Source organism: Lepidochelys kempii, chromosome 1 (assembly GCF_965140265.1).
Source record: "Lepidochelys kempii isolate rLepKem1 chromosome 1, rLepKem1.hap2, whole genome shotgun sequence".
Taxonomy (NCBI): Eukaryota; Metazoa; Chordata; order Testudines; family Cheloniidae; genus Lepidochelys; species Lepidochelys kempii.
This window is the reverse complement of record NC_133256.1, coordinates 106,291,649-106,310,864: the sequence shown is the minus strand read 5'-3', so window position 1 is coordinate 106,310,864 and position 19,216 is coordinate 106,291,649. Positions and strand designations below refer to the sequence as shown.

General features: G+C 40.5%; 1 protein-coding gene across 8 annotated transcripts in view; it reads right to left on the bottom strand.

Moving 5' to 3' along the window:
• MYO16 (myosin XVI) overlaps positions 1-19,216 on the bottom strand; it is a 607,668-nt gene that overhangs the window by 173,120 nt on the left and 415,332 nt on the right. For all 8 annotated transcript variants that reach the window (XM_073349543.1, XM_073349573.1, XM_073349563.1 and 5 more), the window contains 3 exons: positions 8,119-8,230; positions 1,395-1,512; positions 484-555 (listed from right to left, as the gene is read on the bottom strand). In XM_073349543.1, the coding sequence (XP_073205644.1) occupies positions 484-555; positions 1,395-1,512; positions 8,119-8,230 (302 nt within the window). The remainder of the gene's footprint in view (positions 1-483; positions 556-1,394; positions 1,513-8,118; positions 8,231-19,216) is intronic.

Below are 19,216 nucleotides of genomic sequence, written 5' to 3'. Positions count from 1 at the left end.
TCCAATGTCCCTGTTGTGTTCTAATTATGTAGAAAGACCTAACAAGTCAAATAACAAAAGGCTCCCACTAACATACTTGGAAGATTCTCAGGTCAGGAGTGAACAGAGACAAAAAATAATTCGTGTGGCATACAGGCTCCTTTCTTGTTGCGGATGACTTATCTGCATGGAATTTCTTAAGGGCACTCCTGCTGACACTGGTTTTTAGCACTAGGACCTGGTCTGTGACCTTGCTGCAAGGTTCACCACAGTTCAGGTCTATCAGCATCAGCCTCTGATCTGTTACTGAGCTGCATGTTACAAAAGGTTGCTGTAATTCCAGGCACAGTTTGATCTCCACCAAGATATCCTTGAGAGAGTCTCTTTGCTGGTTCATAAAAAATGAGAAACAAACCATTAACTCTTTTTAGCTCTGACAGACACCAGAAGGATCTAAAAGCTACCAAGTCTGATTTATTAGAATGTGGACTTGGAAAAAAGTACCTTTGAAATACTGGACATCAGTTGTTAAGGCTGAAGCAAGTTCATCTGGCGATACCTGCAACATTCCTGCGACTAAAAGGAAAGAGTTGTTTTGAAATGAGAGGAACATGTGTTCAATTACTGTATTTCAATATATAAATAGATTTTTTTATTTCAATACTATTTTTCGTATACAGTGAAAAAACCTACACATTAATGCAGAGTGAGCTGTCATAGCAGTAATCAAAATTAATGAACATGTAAAATCGGCTTACTATAATCAGGACTTTGTAAAGTTTAATGTATCTGTATATTAAATTACAGCTTTTTTCTGTCATACAGATTACACAGAACTTTCCCTAGGGCTTGGCAGGATCTCTTTGGTATTAGAGTTAAGGTATGCTGCTTATTGGTAATCTATTCATAAGCCACTTAGAGGAGATTTGTAAGTGACCAACAGGGCAACTTCAAAGCTAGGGAAGCTTTTAAGGCAAGGATTTCTGAACGTAAGGAATTCTATTAAATGCAAGTTGCTTAGATGTTGACATGCAGTAAAAGTGGATAGATAGATAGATAGATAGATAGATAGATAGATAGATAGATAGATAGATAGATAGATAGATAGATAGATAGATAGATATAAAAAAAAAGACCAAAGTACACTGTGCAATTTCTTTTGGAAAATGGCACCATTGGATATGACACTGAATTTGATAATTTGCCACAATAGCATTTTGCTTATTCCCATAAAAATCTGTAATTTATAAAGCATCAGAGTCAATAGGGTACTGTGTTTCCCCAGTAATTTATGAGTCTCCAGGATGCAGATCTCTGTTTGCCTGGAACAGTGTTTCCATCTATTGGTGAATCAGTGAAATCACTTTATTATAAGAGACAAAGTAGGCAATACTAGAAGGTCACGTTCTACTGACCTTGTTCTAGTAGCTGCAGGTCTGACACAAATGCTGTCTCAGCGTCTGTCAGAGCAGTAAACCGAATATCTCCAAGATGTAGAATTGCCGACAGAATTACAAACAGGTTCTCCACCTCCTGCACATTTTATACACAAATATAAAGAAAAGTTCGGCTGGGCATACAAATGAAAGAAGATGCTTTATACAGGAGTAGCATTTGTTCAACTAAAAACTATTCATTTATTATGTGAGGATTTAGGGTTTAGAAATCATTCCATGGCCAATACAATATATAGAACAATAAGAATTGTCTAATGCTTTTACTTTTGCATTTATGTAAATCAAATTAACTGATGAGATAAGAAATTTATTTAGAATATCATGAAGAAATAATAAAATGTCTTTAATGGAAGTATTATTTCTGCAAGAAATAAGCATTTCTTGCCCATTGAGAATTCTAACAGTGATAAATTCTACATTTGTGAATAAGCACTTTTTTTCCTTTTAGCCAGTCACATCCACAATCAAATAGTGTAGTTTTAAATTATATCAGTTTTGAGGCAGTGAAAGCTATAGTTAAGTTTGATTGTTTGTTAAATCCATTGTGATATTCTGTTTTCAAATGTTCATAACTTTGGAAAACAATCATCTCTTGATTGTAATTTTCCAGATATAGTTTCTGCGATTTTTGTAAAAATGTTTTTTAAAATTAAGCAAATGATGGTCCAGGAAACTGGATTGGAAATAAAGAAAAAACAAGTTTCCCCATTATAGAAACATTCTTGTGAATCTTTAAAAAAACAAAAAAACAACCAACAACAACAAAAAACAGCCCTATAGTCAAGGCCCTTTGTACTATTCAGCAGATTGGACTTAAATTATGTGGCTAAGAAACCTTATTTACTCGAGAGAGCTACATTGCATTACTTAGAAAGATTAACTGATCATGAACTTATTTGATAAATCTGAAATAATTATTGAATTAATTCTTAGAAACCAAATCTGCAAAGACTTACACACGTGCTTTCCTTCACACACAGTGAGTATCTTCAGGGCCAAAATATGCACTACAACATGTAAACATTTAACCAGAGCATCTTCTGCAGCAGAGACCAAATTAGCTTTGCAAACAATTGCCCAGAACTCTAAAATTTCTTGAAATTAACCCCAGACAGCTTTCCAGGTGTTTGGAGAAACAACAGCACTAGTAAAAGGTGCTTCTCCCTATTGCTGCTTTCTCTACCAGAATGGCCCTGGAAAATGAACAAGGCTATAATTTGTATTCTTACCTCTTCCATGAATGATCTGACTAATTTCTTTATATTTAGTGAAACATAATGAGGCACCACAAGGTCTTTTAGAAGTTGGCAAATATCATTACTGCCATTTTTCAGATTGGATAAATAAGGCACAGAGAATCTACATGGCTTGCTATAGGATACAAAAAAGAGTTTGCAGATGATCTAGAGTAAGGACACAGATCTCTTATGCAGCTGATCCAAGCCTTATATCCTAAACCAGGGATCGGCAACCTTTGGCATGCTGTCCATCAGGAAAATCCGCTGGCAGGCCGGGATGGTTTGTTTACCTGTAGCGTCCGCAGGAGATATGCTACTATAAAAGACTAATAATGCTTTCTGATATAATTTGAAATCTACAGATGGAAAAAGCATGATATCAGTGAAGAGGTTTATTAGCCTATTTTTCAGATGGGAAAACTACAACTCAGAAAGATTGACAAACACACAAGGACACTGGGAGACACTTTAAATCATGAGGATTTTGCATGGCTCTGGAAATCAAGAGACTGGGTTCTAGTCCTGGGTCAAATACTTATTTGCAGTGTCCCTAGACAATAATGATTCCCCATCTTTAAAACAGGGATATTAATAAATATTAATCTGCATCGCAGGATCGTTGAGGATTAATTAGAAATGTTTATGTAGTTCTTCAAAAAGATAAAGCACTGTGTCAGTAACTCTTATCTGTTCCCTGCAGCTACAAGGACCAGAGATCACTGTACATGGGTTTTTCCACACATATCAAAAGTGGTGTAGAGTTAAATTACGGGCCATGGCTGACTCTATACTAACCACCATATGACCTCCAGCATAAGAGGCATGTGTACAGTGCTGCTGTGCTTCACTGATCCCCAGCTGGCTGAATGGCTCCTTGAGGGCTACTGCAGCCAAGTGAAACTAAAGAAACCTGAGGCTCCTCTAAATTATTCCAGAGACCAGTTCCTCAGCTGTTCCAAGTAGAGCTATGGTGCAACTGAGGATCTGGCTCTGAGGAAAACTCTGCTTCGGATAATAAGGTGCTCTCAAATTTCCTCTACTGCTCTTAAAAGTTTGTCTGTAACTGTGTATTTAGGGGCTGAAACTCCCCTCCTTAACCAAACAAAAAAGCTAATGAAACTCATCCACATTCTGGTTTGTTTCCAGTGCTGAAACACCGGTACTACTAGAAAGTAGCTGTGAGCTGACCCAGCACTTCGTGAATTAGTATGACAACCAGTATGCACAGAAAGCAGAGAAAGCATGCCACTTTACTTCATAATTTCTCTGTCCAATACAGCTACAAATATCGTCTCTGTAGAAGTAGCTGTTTGTTTTTTTTTAAACTCAGACCAGGAGTCCTACACTGCTCAGACATTGGCACTGTGTTTTTTCTAGTGAGAATGGTAGGCAGGGAGAGTAAAAAAGGAGGGGAACTTAACTTCATATGTTAACGTGTGTTTTGTTTTTAATAGAATTTTCAGGATTTTAATTTGATAACCTGAACTTTTAGGATACAATGTTTAATTTTGGGGTTGAAAACAAAGTTGTATAATTTAAAATCTGCCAAGATGTTGAACTATAAAAAGCAGTTACAGTATTCTGCTTATTCCTGACGATTTCCCTACACATTTCCTATTCAGGATTCATATTACAAAAATGAATTCTACTGACAGATCCAGAGCAATCTGTGCAACACATTCTAGGATTGCACAATGGGCTAAATGCTGGGCCCACCGATCTTAGTGGAAATTTTGCTACTGATTTCTTTAAGACCAGGATTTGTGCCCAATCAAGAATAAAGAAAAGTGCAATTAATTGTACTCCACATAAGTGCTGACTATTAGTAGCAACCACACAAATGCTCACAGAAATACTTTCTTCATATTGAAAGTCTGGATAGGTGTCAAATTATAGCTGATAGTGGAACTGTAGTTGCTAACTTAACTAAGGAGTTGTAAGCAACGACACCATACTCCATCACCACAAGAGCCTCAGTCTAGTTCCCAGTTAGGTAACAGCTTCACCATGGTTTCACCAGTTTATTTCTTTATCGTTGCTGACAACTGATGGTCTCTTTTTGTTGGAAATGTTGCCTACCTGTGACTTCATATGACAATCCAGACTATTGTCACATTAGCTTTTTTCTCAGCTTTTCCAGGATGATGTTAGGTACTGTGTATTTGTTTTTTATGTGTCTTCACTGGATTTTTATTATTTATTTGTACAGTGGTAATGCCTAGGGACTCCAATTCTTTGTGCTAGGCACTGTACACATGTGTAATATATGGAGAGTGTCACAGTCATCTGAGCATGCTTCTGATCTGAAAGGGGATTACCTGGCATGCAAGAGTTTTCCCAAATCCAATCACCTATCACCCCTAGATTTCATTCTTCCCGTTTCTGTTTTCCTTCTTGACTGGTTTACATGGTTAAAGACAGACTTTGAGCTTCTCTCTCTTTAAGAGCATAAGAACGGTCATACTGGTTCAGATCAATGGCTCATCTAGCTCAGTATCCTGTCCTCTGACAGTGACCAGTGCCAGATGTGTCAAAGAGACTAAACAGAACAGGGAAATTATCAAGAGATCCACCCTCTGTCATCCAGTCCCATCTTATAGCAATTGGAAGGGACACCCAGAGCATGGGGTTGTATCCATGACCATCTTGGCTAATAGCCATCAATGGACCTATCTTCCATGAACTTATTGAATTCTTTTTCTTTAACCCAGTCATACTTTTGGCGTTCACAACATCTCCTAGCAACAAGTTCCACACATTCACTGTGCATTGTGTGAAGTACTTCCTTATATTTGTTTGAAACCTGCTGCCTATTAATTTCATAAGGTGACACCAAGTTCTTGTGTTATGTGAAGGGGTAGATAACTCTTCTCTTTCACTTTCTCCACACTAGTCATGATTTTATAGACCTCCGTCATATCCCCCCTTAGATGCCTCTTTTCTCAGCTGAACAATCCCAGTCTTTTTAATTTCTTTATGTACGGAAGCTGTTCTATGCCCTTAATCACTTCTCTGTACCTTTTCCAATTCCAATATATCTTTTCTGAGAAGAGAAGATCAGATTTACATGTAGTACTCAAGGTGTGAGCGTACCATGTATATATCTAGTGATATTAGGATATTTTCTGTCTTATCTATCTCTTTCCTAATGGTTCCTAACATTCTGTTAGCTTTTTGACTGCTGCTGCACACTGAGTGTTTGTTTTCAGAGCACTATCCATGACAACTCCATGATCTCTTTCTTGAGTGGTAACAGCTAATTTAGACCCCAACATTTTGCATGCTTAGTTGGGATTATATTTTCCAGTGTGCATTACTTTGCATTTATCACTATTGACTTTCATCTGCCATTTTGCTGCCCAGCATCCTGTTTAATGAGATCCATTTGTAGCTCTTTTCAGTGTGCTTTGGATTTAGCCATTTTGGGTAATCTTGTATTGTCTGCAAATTTTGCCACCGAATCATTCACCCCCTTTTCCAGATCATTTATGAATATGTTGAACAGCACTGGTCACAGTATAGATCCTTGGGGGGACTTGCTAATTATCTCCATTCTGAACACTGCCAATTTTTCTTACCCTTTTTTTTCTATCTTTTAGCCAGTTACTGATCCATGAGAGGACCTTCCCTCTAACTCCATGACTGCTTGCTCAGCTTAAAAGTCTTTGGTGAGGGACCTTGTCAAAGCCTTGATGAATGTCCAAAAACACTATATTGATTGTAGCACACTTGTCCTCATTTTTGTTGACACCCTCAAAAAATTGATAGACTGGTGAGGTACGATTTTCCGTTACAAAAGCCATGTTGATTTTTTCCCAATATATTGTGTCCATCTATGTGTCTGACAAGTCTGTTCTTTACTATAGTTTCAGTCAAAGTGCCTGGTTTATCAGCCCATATTTGTCAGGATTGCCTCTGGAGCCTTTAAAAAAAAAAGGGATTACATTAGCTGCCCTTCAGTCATCTGGTACAGATGCTGATTTAAGCAAAAGGTTACAAACTGAATAAATACCCAAATAAATTTGTTAGTCTCTAACCACAAGAACTCCTTGTTGAAACCACAGTTAGTAGTTCTTCAATTTGAGTTCCTTCAGAACTCTTGGGTGAATACTATCCGGTCCTGGTGACTTATTACTGTTTAAGTTATATATTTGTTCCAAAAATTCCTTTATTGACACCTCAATCTGGGACAGTTCCTCATATTTGTCACCTAAGAAGAATGGCTTAGGTGTGGGAGTCTCCCTCACATCCTCTGCAGTGAAGGCTGATGAAAAGAATTAATTTAGTTTCTCTGCAATGGCCTTGTCTTTTTTGAGTGCTCCTTTAAAGCTCAGTCATCCAGTGGCCTCACTGATTGTTTGGCAGGCTTCCTGCTTCTGACGTACTTAAAAAAAATTGCTGCTGGTTTTTTTTTCTTAAGCTAGTTGTTCAAATTCTTTCTTGGCCTGACTTACATCTTCACACTTGACGTGCAGAGTTGATGCGCCTTTCTATTTTCCTCAGTAGGATTTGACCTCCAGTTTTTAAAGGATGCCTTTTTGCCTCTACCCACCTCTTTTATTCTGCTATTTAGCTACAGTGGCTTTTTTTTTTCTTTTCATTGTGGGTATATGTTTAGTTTGAGCCTCTATTATGGTGTTTCTAAACAGTCCCTATGGAGTTTGCAGGCATTTCACCCTTGTGACAGTACCTTTTCATTTCGGTTTACCTGGGTTTCTCATTTTTGTGTAGTTACCTTTTTTAAAGTTAAATGTTACTGGGGTGGGTTTCTTTGGCATTCTCCTCTCCCTACCCCTCTCCCCCCGCCATCCTCCCAACAAGGATGTTTAAATGTAATTACATTATGGTTGCTATTACTGAGCAGTTCAGCTATACTCATCTCTTGGACCATATCTTTTGCTTCACTTAGGACTAAATGAAGAATTGCCTCTCCCCTTGTGGGTTCTAGGACTAGCTGCTCCTTGTTGCTTTTGTTAGTTGAAGTCAAATCTTTCATGTCACTTGCCTGTAATTTTGCATGTCTAATTATTTATATGCCTTTTTCATACAGCATTTGGAATGTATACTTCATAAAATTAAAAGGGACAGGGATATAATCAGGAAGGGAAAGATTCCCAGAGTTTTTTATAATTTTTTGTCATATGGGATTTGATTGCTTCTTGCTATCTGGACATTATGTAATTTAATTGTTCACAGGATTATAACTTGCAGCTGTTCTGTGAATCTTTAAGAATGAAAAATGTTTATATTGTTGGTGCAGTATCTAATTAAAAGTGATTACAATCACCTCCCTGGAGTGAACTATCGCTTGGTTTCATTGGCACAAAAAAGGGTCAGGCCTATATTTTTCTGGGGGGTCTGTCAATATGAGTTTCTTATGACCTGCTTTTAACTAAGTAAAAGAGTCATTCTAGTCATGTACTATGTAGGCTTGCATAACTTACCAGGTTATTGAATCCAAATGCAGTTAGGGCTTGTTTTAGGACAGCTAATTTCTCTCTGTTGAGAGTGTTCACTGTTACTGATGTCTCCTCCAGTACAGTCTGGTTCAGATACCTGCATGGGGGAGGGGGAAACATATAGCCTTTATGAGGTTGGCACGCAATCAAGCTTCTGTGGTTAAAAGCCATCTTTTGCCTTCCAACCTAATGGATGTCATACACAAACACCTGTACATAATGTTCTTAAGTGTTTACAGGAGACTCAGTGAATCGTTCTCTCACCTCTCTGAGGGAAAGGCATTTGTGATAGAATGTGTTTATGTTCTACAATTCCCTAGGCACTTGCTTAACTACCCATTATTACATGCAGCTATTAGCTCACAAGATTTCCTTGTGACATTTGTGTGTATTTCGCTAGAACTTGCAAGGTACATTTCTGCCATTCCTGAGGAGTCAAGTAAGACTGCTTAATTTTCATGTGGCCTGATGGTTTTCCCCTCCTCATTTGTTCTCTTCAAATATTCAGCAGGGTTGATTTTTATCTGTAGCCAAGCAGAGCTCAGGCACAGTGAAAAAGAGAGGTTGACAAGGAGCTGATTGTGGCTCCCCAATTCTCAGATACCCACAGACAGCCCCAATGCAAGTTGAAGGTAAAGGGGATAGCTTTAATGTATGCCACTGAGATATTCTGCCAGTGGAGAATGGTCTCTGCCCTCCTCCTCCCCTCCCTTGACACACTCCTGCTTACCTAGAGTGCTCTCCCTACTTCCCCTTTTGCCAGCTTCTGGAATTCCTGGCTCTGCCAGCTTTTTTGCTGCCAGAGACTCCCCTACAAAGGAGTAATTCTCCAGTATAACTCTCTGTCTGCTTTAAGTTCACTTTGTGCCGTTTGGAGGACTAGAGAATTCAATTCTTATCGGTCTGATCCCAAGTTCACTGAATGTCTAGGGACTGAGCACTTGAATTAAATGGGAAATGTAGTAAGACTGCGTAATTTTCTTGTGGTCTGATGTTTCCACCCCTCAGGGTAATGTCTGATCCTTAGAAGTGCTGAGTACACACTTAAATAGTAAATGTGTTAAATGTACTGAGTCATAAGCGCCCACTATAATATACCATATGCACTGAAAGGAAGTGTTAATGAATTACAAATATCTCTGCAATGTGTTACACACACACACACACCCCTCTACCTACCTTCTGGTGTAAAAGCAGACAATAGAAAACAAAAAGAGCCAACATACAGTACAAGACAAGCTATGCCACATGACAACTGAAATATAGTACAATATATTAACACAAAGAATAGCAAGCTAATAAATGTTCTTAGCAGTAACATATTGTGGCCTTCCTGCAACATGCATAGCAATACACCTAATCGCATCTCACTGCAAAATGAAAGGGAGAGAGAGAGAATGGGTGTTTGCATTTTCACATTGAGCTGTCCCATGTCCATAACAAACAGACCTGGGGTGGTTTGAGCTCTGACAATTCCTGATCACATTCCTATTCCAGCTGGGATGGATAGGTCTCATCATGGACTCCCCATTTAGTCATCAGACTACTACCAAGGTCTGGTCTACACTTCAGTTAGGTCAACACAAGGCAGTTTATGTCCACCTGACTATGGAAGTATCTGTACTTAAATTTTGCTCCTGCTCATTCAACTGCCCTGCTACGTTAACTTAATAACTCCACCGCCATGAGAGGCATGGAGTCAAGGTCGCAGTAGTTAGGTCAACACAGTTGATCTGCTGCTTATGTCAACTATTATGGCTTTCAGGAGTCGTCCCACAATGCCCCCACATAGATAGTACAATCAACACAAGTGCTCCTGGTGAGGACGTGCAACGCTGACATAAGGAGCAAAGTGTTGACACACACAAGCGATGTAATTACTGTGGTGGCTGTATGCCGACATAAGTTAGGTCGACTTAATTTTGTAGTACAGACATGCCCTTAGAGAGCTCTCACAAGAATCGTGCTTTGCATGAGTACACAGCTTTTACAGTTAGGTGTAAGAATTATTTTTGCTTCTCTAACCAATCTCACTTGGGGTTATGACAGACAATGAAAAGACTTATGAGAAAGCATGATGTGGTGAAATATACGGATGTAACAGCAATGCAGATTTACCCAATATCTGGGGTTTTTAAACTTCGCGGCCCTGGTTCCCACAGCTCCCATTGGCTGGGAATGGCGAACTGCAGCCACCGGGAGCTGCGAGTGGCCGTACCTGCAGACTCTCAGTTAGACAAAGCTTTTCACAGCCTGCCAGGGGCTTACCCTGAACAAGCCGCAAACCAAGTTTGGGAACCCTTGCCCTAAATGGAAATTGGGAAACTTGTTTCAATGGGCAGCAGAGAAACATGGATGGAAGAAAAATGTGTATGGAGGCACAGTACTTCCTACCAACAGGATAGATCCACCAGTAGATCTTTCTAATGTATAACAGACCTTACACCACTAGAACTGGATTCTGTGAAGTACTGACTTAACACCTCCTGAGGTACTCAGCATCTTACAGAACTGGGTCCTTAGAGCCAGATTTTCAAAAGGGATCACCACCCAGCAGTCCTCATTGAGAATTTATTACATATCTTTCTGCATGGTTGGTACCTTATTTTCTCTCTTTTGCAGAATGGTATCATATGCCTTTACACATTCAGCCAATATGGTTAATCAGCTCTTTTTAATGTTTTTGAAGAATTAATATATAAGCTTTCACACAAATACTTTAATTAAAATTGACAACTCAGGGTCTAGTCTTGGAAGGGGCTGAGTTTTCTCAATCTTCATTGACTTGTGCTCAGTATCTCCCACGATCACACATTTTGCTGAGAGTTAATCAGATGTTGAGTACCCTATGAGTGAGATTTTCCAAAGTGCAGTGTTGGCCAAACTCTGCTCACACTGACTCCAAAGATAAAAATCATATTGACTTCAATAAGAACAAGGTTAGGCCAATGGCAAGTGCTTTTCAAAATGACACCCTAGGTACCTACTGGGACCTGCCAGCCTGGAGAGACTGCCACTCTCCCACTAAGGTTCTGACACAGTTGTGATCAGAACAGGCACTTGATAAGGAGCCCTCTACATTTAAAAAGGGGGGCAGCTGCAGGCAGGACATTTTCTGAGATGTGCTGAACTCTGGAATTTACTCCTCTACTTCTTTGGCCTAAAATAGCCAATTTACTGACTTTTAGAACATGATGCAAGACCCATCCATTTCCCAAGATATATAAGGAGGACTGAAAGGTGAGAATTGGTGGAAAGGAATGGATTTTTAGTTTAAAAAAATCACAAAGCTGTAGTCACTATTTTTAAGTGTCAGACAGTATTTTAAAATTGTGTTAAGACTTACAGCCCTGGGTGGACATTATATAAATCCAAACAGCAGAGAGATCCTGCTATGTTTACTTGCCAAAATAGTCACAAATCACATTTTGTATTCTTCAACCTGCCCCAGCTGAGAAACAGTGACAAACTGGAAAAGATATTCTTCTGGTTATAAAAATACTCGCCCCCCCATCCCCCCCCCCCCGCTAAAGATGGATTCAGGATGCAAATGTCTTGAGACACTTTGCAGATCACTTCTACCACATAACTAGACTTAGGACCCAATTCATCACTATGATACTCCAATTATAAGCTGGTGTATCTTCAGTGAAAACAACACAGCTACAACTGGTGTAAAACTGAAGTAAAGTGGTAATGAATCAAACCCTAAGTGTTAATGTCATACCTCACACTACAGATACATAATTATTTCATAAAATGTTAACATTTTTGAATATTTACAATCATTCTCATTTATAGAAAACTTTTTTTTTGACATTTCAGTGACGGGGAGGGAATGACATTGCTGCTGACAAAGAGGACTCTTTGCAACTATAATTGAATAAAAATTTCCACTACAGGCTGCCATATAGCATTCAGATATTAGCCTTACTTGCCTTTTTGTTACTATAAACTACACTCTGTCATAGCTCTCATACATTTATTAAACCCTTCACTAATACTAGAGTGTTTATGTATTCCAACAACAGTTTCCTTTGAATGTAATAGGTCATATTAATCTTAGGAAATAAGTAGATATTTTTTCAGTAAGTAAATATTAGGCCAGATCCTCAGCTGGTGTACAGGCATAGCTTCTTTGAAGTCAATGGGGATATATCAATTTACGCCAGCTGAGGATCTCGCTCATAAATTTGAATACGAAGAATAAAGTTTTTTCTATCCATAGTACCTTTCATCCAAAGATCTCAAAAGGCTTTACACACATTAAAGCGTCATAACCCACTAGAGACAAGTATTATCACCACTTTAAACTTGAGGAACGGGAGGCAAGGAGAGGTGAATTGATTTGCCCAAGGTCGCACAGTGAGTCAGCAATAGTGCTGGAGACAGAATGCTGAACTGAATCATTGCCCTGTGCTCTAACCACTGGGCAATTCCTCCCTCACCGCTGTCAGTTTTAGTTCATTTTTTTCACGGGGGAGGGGACGGTCTCTCCTGTGGATACAATTTCAGCTTGCAAAATTTGTGCTGACAGCTCACTGCAGGCAGAAATTGAAGTACTTTTGTCTTCAAATACCTGACTGCATACATGCAATATGCTTCCAATAGGAATAATGATTTCCAGTCTTAGGCTCCATACGCCAGTAAAATATATCCCCTGTTCTGAGAGGAAAAAGAGTAATCCCTGGCTTCAATACAAAGTAGATAATTATGTGCCCACGACTTTACATTTCTGAGTACAGAATGTCATCTCATTGCAAGACCCCCACTGTTCCCTTCTTTGTGGGTCACTACACATTTGCCACCCCTCTAGTTTTGTTATTATCAACAACTTTGGTTGTTGCCAAAGCTTACTGTGTGAGTTGCTGAAGAATCACAGTTAATGCCTTCCACCAGGCCCTAATTAGGTCTTGCCTGATATCATAGCATGGCCCATCTGGTGAGAGTAAGGAAGGCAGGGAAAGGGACAGGCACCCCCCGCAGGGATAGTTCTTTTTAAAATAGATCTGTTATGTGGGGGTTGGGAGTCCCGGCCTTTGAGGCCTAATGGAATTTGTCGAAGTATATTTTTTAGCCAACTCAGTGTATTAAACAGGATTAACTGCCTGTGACACATGTGGCAATTTACTGCAATATCCTTGAAAAATCTTATTGAATTAAGTTTAAGTATCTTTGGAGTACATTGTAGTAGATGCAAAAGTTATGTATTATCATGGGCTCAGATTGTATGCAACCTCTCTAGAGGGGAGATGTAATATGAATCCTGGGTAGTGTTATGAACTTCAAAGGACTATATTGAACTATGTGCCAGACAAGAATGGACTTTTGGGACAAATGGTGTCAAGTGGTTTCCCTGAGAAATCTTTAGGGGGAGGTGAATACAAATTCCCCACCTCTGGTTATGCAAAAACCCCAACCTTTTCAAGTTACGACCTGCGGAAAGAGCCACTGTCTGCTGACTACCTGTTCCCAGAGTCTCAAGACCAAAAGTCCAAGCTGTATAAATGAAAGACTAAATTATTCATGGCGGGAGGGCGGGATGTTACTTCTGAGCTAAGACTGTTCTGACCTGGTAACCACAAAAATACCCTTTGTGGGGTTTGAAGGACTGACTCCTATCAGAGCCCTTGCCGGAGTTGGTAAGCTTAAAAGTATCTGTGCAGATTCTTTTGTGTTTTTAATGGTTTTTCTGTAATGTTTTCACTTTAAAAATAAGTGTGCTTGCTTAGAAAGAGCACTGTGATATTGAGCACAATTACAACTGTTTATAAGCCTTCAAAGAAGAAGCAACGTGCAAACACTGGGAATAGCACATTGTAGGCAGGGAACCTCACAGCCTGGAAAAACCCCAGTCAAGAGGGATTTCAGAGTAGCAGCCGTGTTAGTCTGTATCCATAAAAAGAAAAAGAGTACTTGTGGCACCTTAGAGACTAACAAATTTATTAGAGCATTTTCATGAAGTTGATAGATTTCCACTCCATATGGCTAAATTCAGTGCCTTGCATAATGACAGGTTTCAGAGTAGCAGCTGTGTTAGTCTGTATCCGTAAAAAGAAAAAGAGGACTTGTGGCACCTTAGAGACTAACAAATTATTAATGCTCTAATAAATTTATTAGTCTCTAAGGTGCCACAAGTACTCTTTTTCTTTTTAGTCAAGAGGGAGAGAGACATGGGTCTCTGCCCAAGAGAGGTGACAGCTGAGAAATGGAGAGCCTAAAGTGGATGATCCTGCTCTGAACTGCAACACTGTCGAAGCTTCATATTTGGCATCAGACTGAGTTTTCAAAATTCAGTGGTTAAGCCCACTTTTGAGTTCAGATTCCTACCTGGAATGGCTCTCAGGAAATGTGGAGATGGGGCCCTCATGAATACCTAGATAGATAAAAATTTAGTGTGACCCTTGTGACTCCTGATCTATTAGCTGAGAAATTCCATCTTATTATTGTTACTGAAAATCTTTGAAAGGTTGGGGGGGGGGGAAGGGAGGGATGAATAACACTGAGAATACTACTCAGATACAGCACTGGCACTGGAGTTTCCTTGTAACGTTTGATGTATGCAGGCTACATTTAGGAAATTTCTAACGTCTTCCATACGTGGAATTATTTAACATAGTTTCATTGCATATCTATGTGTGTGTTTACAGAACAGGTCTCAGACTGGCCGAACACACTGTGGTAGATTTAGAAATTCTTAAACTGAACCTTTTGGCTGATGGTGGCTGCTCAGACAAGTGATATTCACATCCAGTCTGTGCAGTTCTAATAATTAACTACTTTCCACTGAATGTCTGACCATCTGTTTAAATGCTATCATGTCAACATTTGCCCTGGACTAGTGTAACCAGAGAGATTATCAGCACACAGAAAAGTTTTAATTTAAGAACATGTGATCAACTGTTTATTTCAAAAAGAAGAAATTAGCTGATCCACAAAATGGGGTTTGTTTAAGAAGATAAACTGATCAATAATTGTACTACAGCACAGACACTGAGTAAAATATGGTGCTGCTTTAGACTAAAACAATTGCCTGAAAACTGAAAAGACTTATCTTTATCTTTCTAATCTTTCTTCTAATACAATGGGTCTACTCTGTAACAATTTCAAACCTATTTCTACGCTCCCAAAATAACAGGTAGAATGAGCTATTCACATTATTTCAGAAATATTCCATGCTGCTACTTTTAGGTATACATTTATCATAATATAGTTTTCCACATTTTATTTGAGAGAACTGGATTTCTGGGTTAAAATTTTCATATATAGATGCAACAAGAGAACACAAATATATGCAAACAACTGTTATGTCTTTAAAGCTTGCACTTACAGATAAATCGAAATGCATGCATAAGCTGATAATTTTGTTATTATTAATACCTATATTGCAGGTGCTTTCCAAATACAGAGAAGATACATAGACAAGTGCCAGTTTATCTGTGCAAATATGGATTTTTGTGACACACCCACTGCATGCATTTGAATACTTGCACCAAATACTCCAAAAGAGTAGGGGACACATTACTGGTTAATTCCCTTTAAGGTAACACTTAAGAAAAAAGATGTATTACAATCTTATAAGTTGAAAATGAAAATATCAAGGAGTGGAAACTAAGACCTTTTTTACACTACAAAGTTAACTCAACTTAAGTTACATTGATAATCATATGCCGCTTTAATTATGTTGGTTGTACACACCCACACAATGCTCCTTGTGTCACTGGAGCACGTCCACCAGTGCTTTTGTATCAACAGAGAGATCATTGCATTGTGGGTAGCTATCCTATGGTGCAGCTTGCCACCCTCTGCTGCTGGAAGATCTGAGAATGGATTGCAGTGCATCATGGGGATGTGCTCACCATCCTGTGATGCAGATATTACCGTCCCATCATTCCATGGGCTTCCAACTTCATTTCCTGCCATCTTTGAACAACCCCTGTAAACTGTGCACCTGCCATCTCTGCCTGATATCATGGATCCTGAGCTGTTGCCAGTCAGGTGATGAGCATTATGAACACAATGTGGCTGGTCCTGCAATATTTCAGGAGTTGGGAAACAGAAAGTGAATCTGTAGTACCTGCCCTGCTCTATGTAATGGAAAGAAACATTCAAGATTGCTGCTGGCATTCAAGCAGCATCTTCACATGGTGGACCATCGACACTGAGCTCAGAGTCAGGAAACAGGCACCGAGTGGTGGGATCGCATCGTGATCCATATATGGGATGATGAGCAGTGGCTGCAGAACTTTTGGATGTGCAAAGTCACCTTCCTGGAACTGTGGGCAGACCTTGCCCCTGCCCTGAAAGCTGAATGAGAGCTGCCTTCACAGTGGAAAAACAAATGGTGATCATTGTGTGGCAAATCCAGGCTGCCCACCAGTCAATCACGAATCAGTTTGAAGTTCTAAAAGTTACTGGGGGGGCGCTAGTTACGGTGATGCAAGTGTCCAGGGCCATTAATCACCTCCTGCTATGAAGGACTGTGACTCTGGGTAATGGGCAGGAAATAATTGATGGCTTTGCAGCAATGGGATTCCCTAACTGTGGTGGGGCAATAGATGGAATGCATATCCCAGTTTTGGCCCCAGCCTATCTTGCAACAGGGTACATCAATTGAAAGGGCTACTTCTCCCTAGTCTCGCAGGTGCTAGTGGATCACCAGGGCCTTTTCACTGACATCAATGTGGGTTGCTTAGGGAAAGTTCATGAAGCATGCATCATTAGAAACAGTGGACTGTATAGAAAGCTGAATGCTGGGACTTTCTTTCCAGACCAGAAGATTCCAGTGGGGATGTAGAAATCCCCATAGTGATCCTGGGATACCCAGACTACCCTTTACTCCCATGGCTCATGAAGCCTTACACTGGGAACCTAGACAGCAGCAAGGATCACTCCAACAACAGGCTTAACAGTTGCAGAATGACATGTTGACTGTATCTTTGGCATCTTAAAAGCCTGCTGGCACTGCCTTTTTGGCAGGTAGGACCTCAATGAGGAAAATATTCTGATGGCCATAGCAGCCTGCTGTGCTCTGCATAACATTTGTGAAGTGAAGGGCAAAAGTTTCCCGGGGGTGGAGTGCTCAGGTGTATAGGCTGCCTGCTGATTTTGAGCAGCCAGACACATGGGCAATTAGAGGGGCTCATATCAGGGAGGTTTGGAAGGAGCATTTTGACAACGAATCCCAGTAACGTATCTTTATGTGATATATTCAGCCAGGCAATGTTTATTTGCTGCCTTGAATGACCCCTGTAATGCTTGCTTCCTGAGCTTTAATTATAGTGAGCAAATGTTCCTGCCAATAGCCATTGTGTTCAAATTTTAGCAGCAACTACTGTGTGCATGACACAAATGAAGACTCATTTTGTTTCAAAGACAACACTTTCATTAAAGGATAAAACACATTTTTGGGGGGATGGGGGTTGCAAACAGGGGGCATGGCAATTAGGAACAGTCTCTCGGTTAAGGCTCTTACAGTTGTGTGTAACTTCTGCTTTCATCTTGAAACCAGTCTCTAAGTGTGGAGTGAAAGGGGAACAGGCAAGGAATGTCTTGGGGGAGTTTGGCGAGGGCATGGAATGGCGTTCTATATTGACTGCAGGAGGAGTCATGCACGGATGTGCTCTGACTGCAGTATTATTAGGGACATAAGCATCTCCATCTGGCCCTCCAGTAGCTTTATTATCCACTCCTGTGCATCTATCATCCATTCCTGCCCTGTCTCCTTTCCAGGCTATACAGCCTTAGTTTTTCATTAACTGTCTCCCCCCATGCTCTTGCTTTGCTATCTGCTGTATCTGTTGATTGCAGCACTTCTTGAAACATATCCTCCTTACTCCTCCTGGTTTGCCTCCTTATTTGATGGAGGCTGTCCATTGGTGTGTAGGAGTTGGTCCTCAAGGGCACATCTGCATAAGCCAATCAAATAATGAACCGAAAGAGTATTGTGAGTGCACTCAAAGTTTGTGAATAGCAGAAGTCACGTATACCTCTGTCTCACTGTCCCTTGGCTACCACACATGTCAGCGAGAGTCCCAAATATGGTGAGTTCGGCAGGAGAATGGGGAAGTGAGGGTTGGGAAGGGGAAATGGGCAAGAAGGGACAAAGGGTCTGAGTGGCTTGTGAAGAAGGTCACTACACACACCTAGGGAGAGTATTCTGAATATTGGTACCCTTTTCCACAGGATCAGGTAATCGAACCCGATATCTGACTCCTGAGAGTAACCTAGGATGGAAGGGTGCATCTCCTGCATGCATGTGGCTTCAGACAGGGTCCATGTGCTGCTTGCCTGTATGCCGCTTTGGTTTTCCGCAGAAATAAAAAGTTTCCTACAGCACGGGGAGAAACAAGGCAGCTTTGCTAAGGAACCTTTGGCAGAGGATTGCTGAATACCTATAGGAAAGCTTCCTAGAGATCTCTATGGAAGAGTCCCAGGAAATCCCATCATACGTTACCAAACTTTCCTTTCAGGCTCCCACTGCGTAGCTGCATAGGTTCTGTTCTTAATTTCTATCCCTTATCCCTCCTCTACCATATAACAAAGTAAATGAGACCTTAATCTCCTATCACTGTGCAGTATCAAAGCAAAATGTGTGCCTAACAAAGCTTGCCTCTCCTGCTTCATCCGCGTGCCTGAGCCAGAGTGCTGGGACTGGCTAGACTCCTCCGGGGTGAAAAATAGGTCCCAGCTTGCCATACCACCAGATGACCGCATTGCATAGCTCACATCCACTTCCAACTCCACTTCCTTATCCACCACTTCATCCTCAGGGTTGACTCTGTTGCCTCCATTCCCCTCAAAGTATCATAGGCTCTTGGTGGTGGTGGGGGGGGGTTGCCACTGAGGGTGGGGTGCAGCTCCTCTTAGAAGCAGCACGCTTTTTGGTGCTGCACCAGAGTGATGGGTGGCCTCCCTTGCCTTCTGGAATGCCTGCCTCAGATCCTGGATCTTAGCACGACACTGCTGCATGTCGCTTCTCCTGCATGCCATGAGCAATCCGCCTGTAGATATCAAAGTTGCTACGGCTGGAGCAAAGCAGCGACTGCACAACCTATTCTCACCACAGACCCAGCAGCTCCAA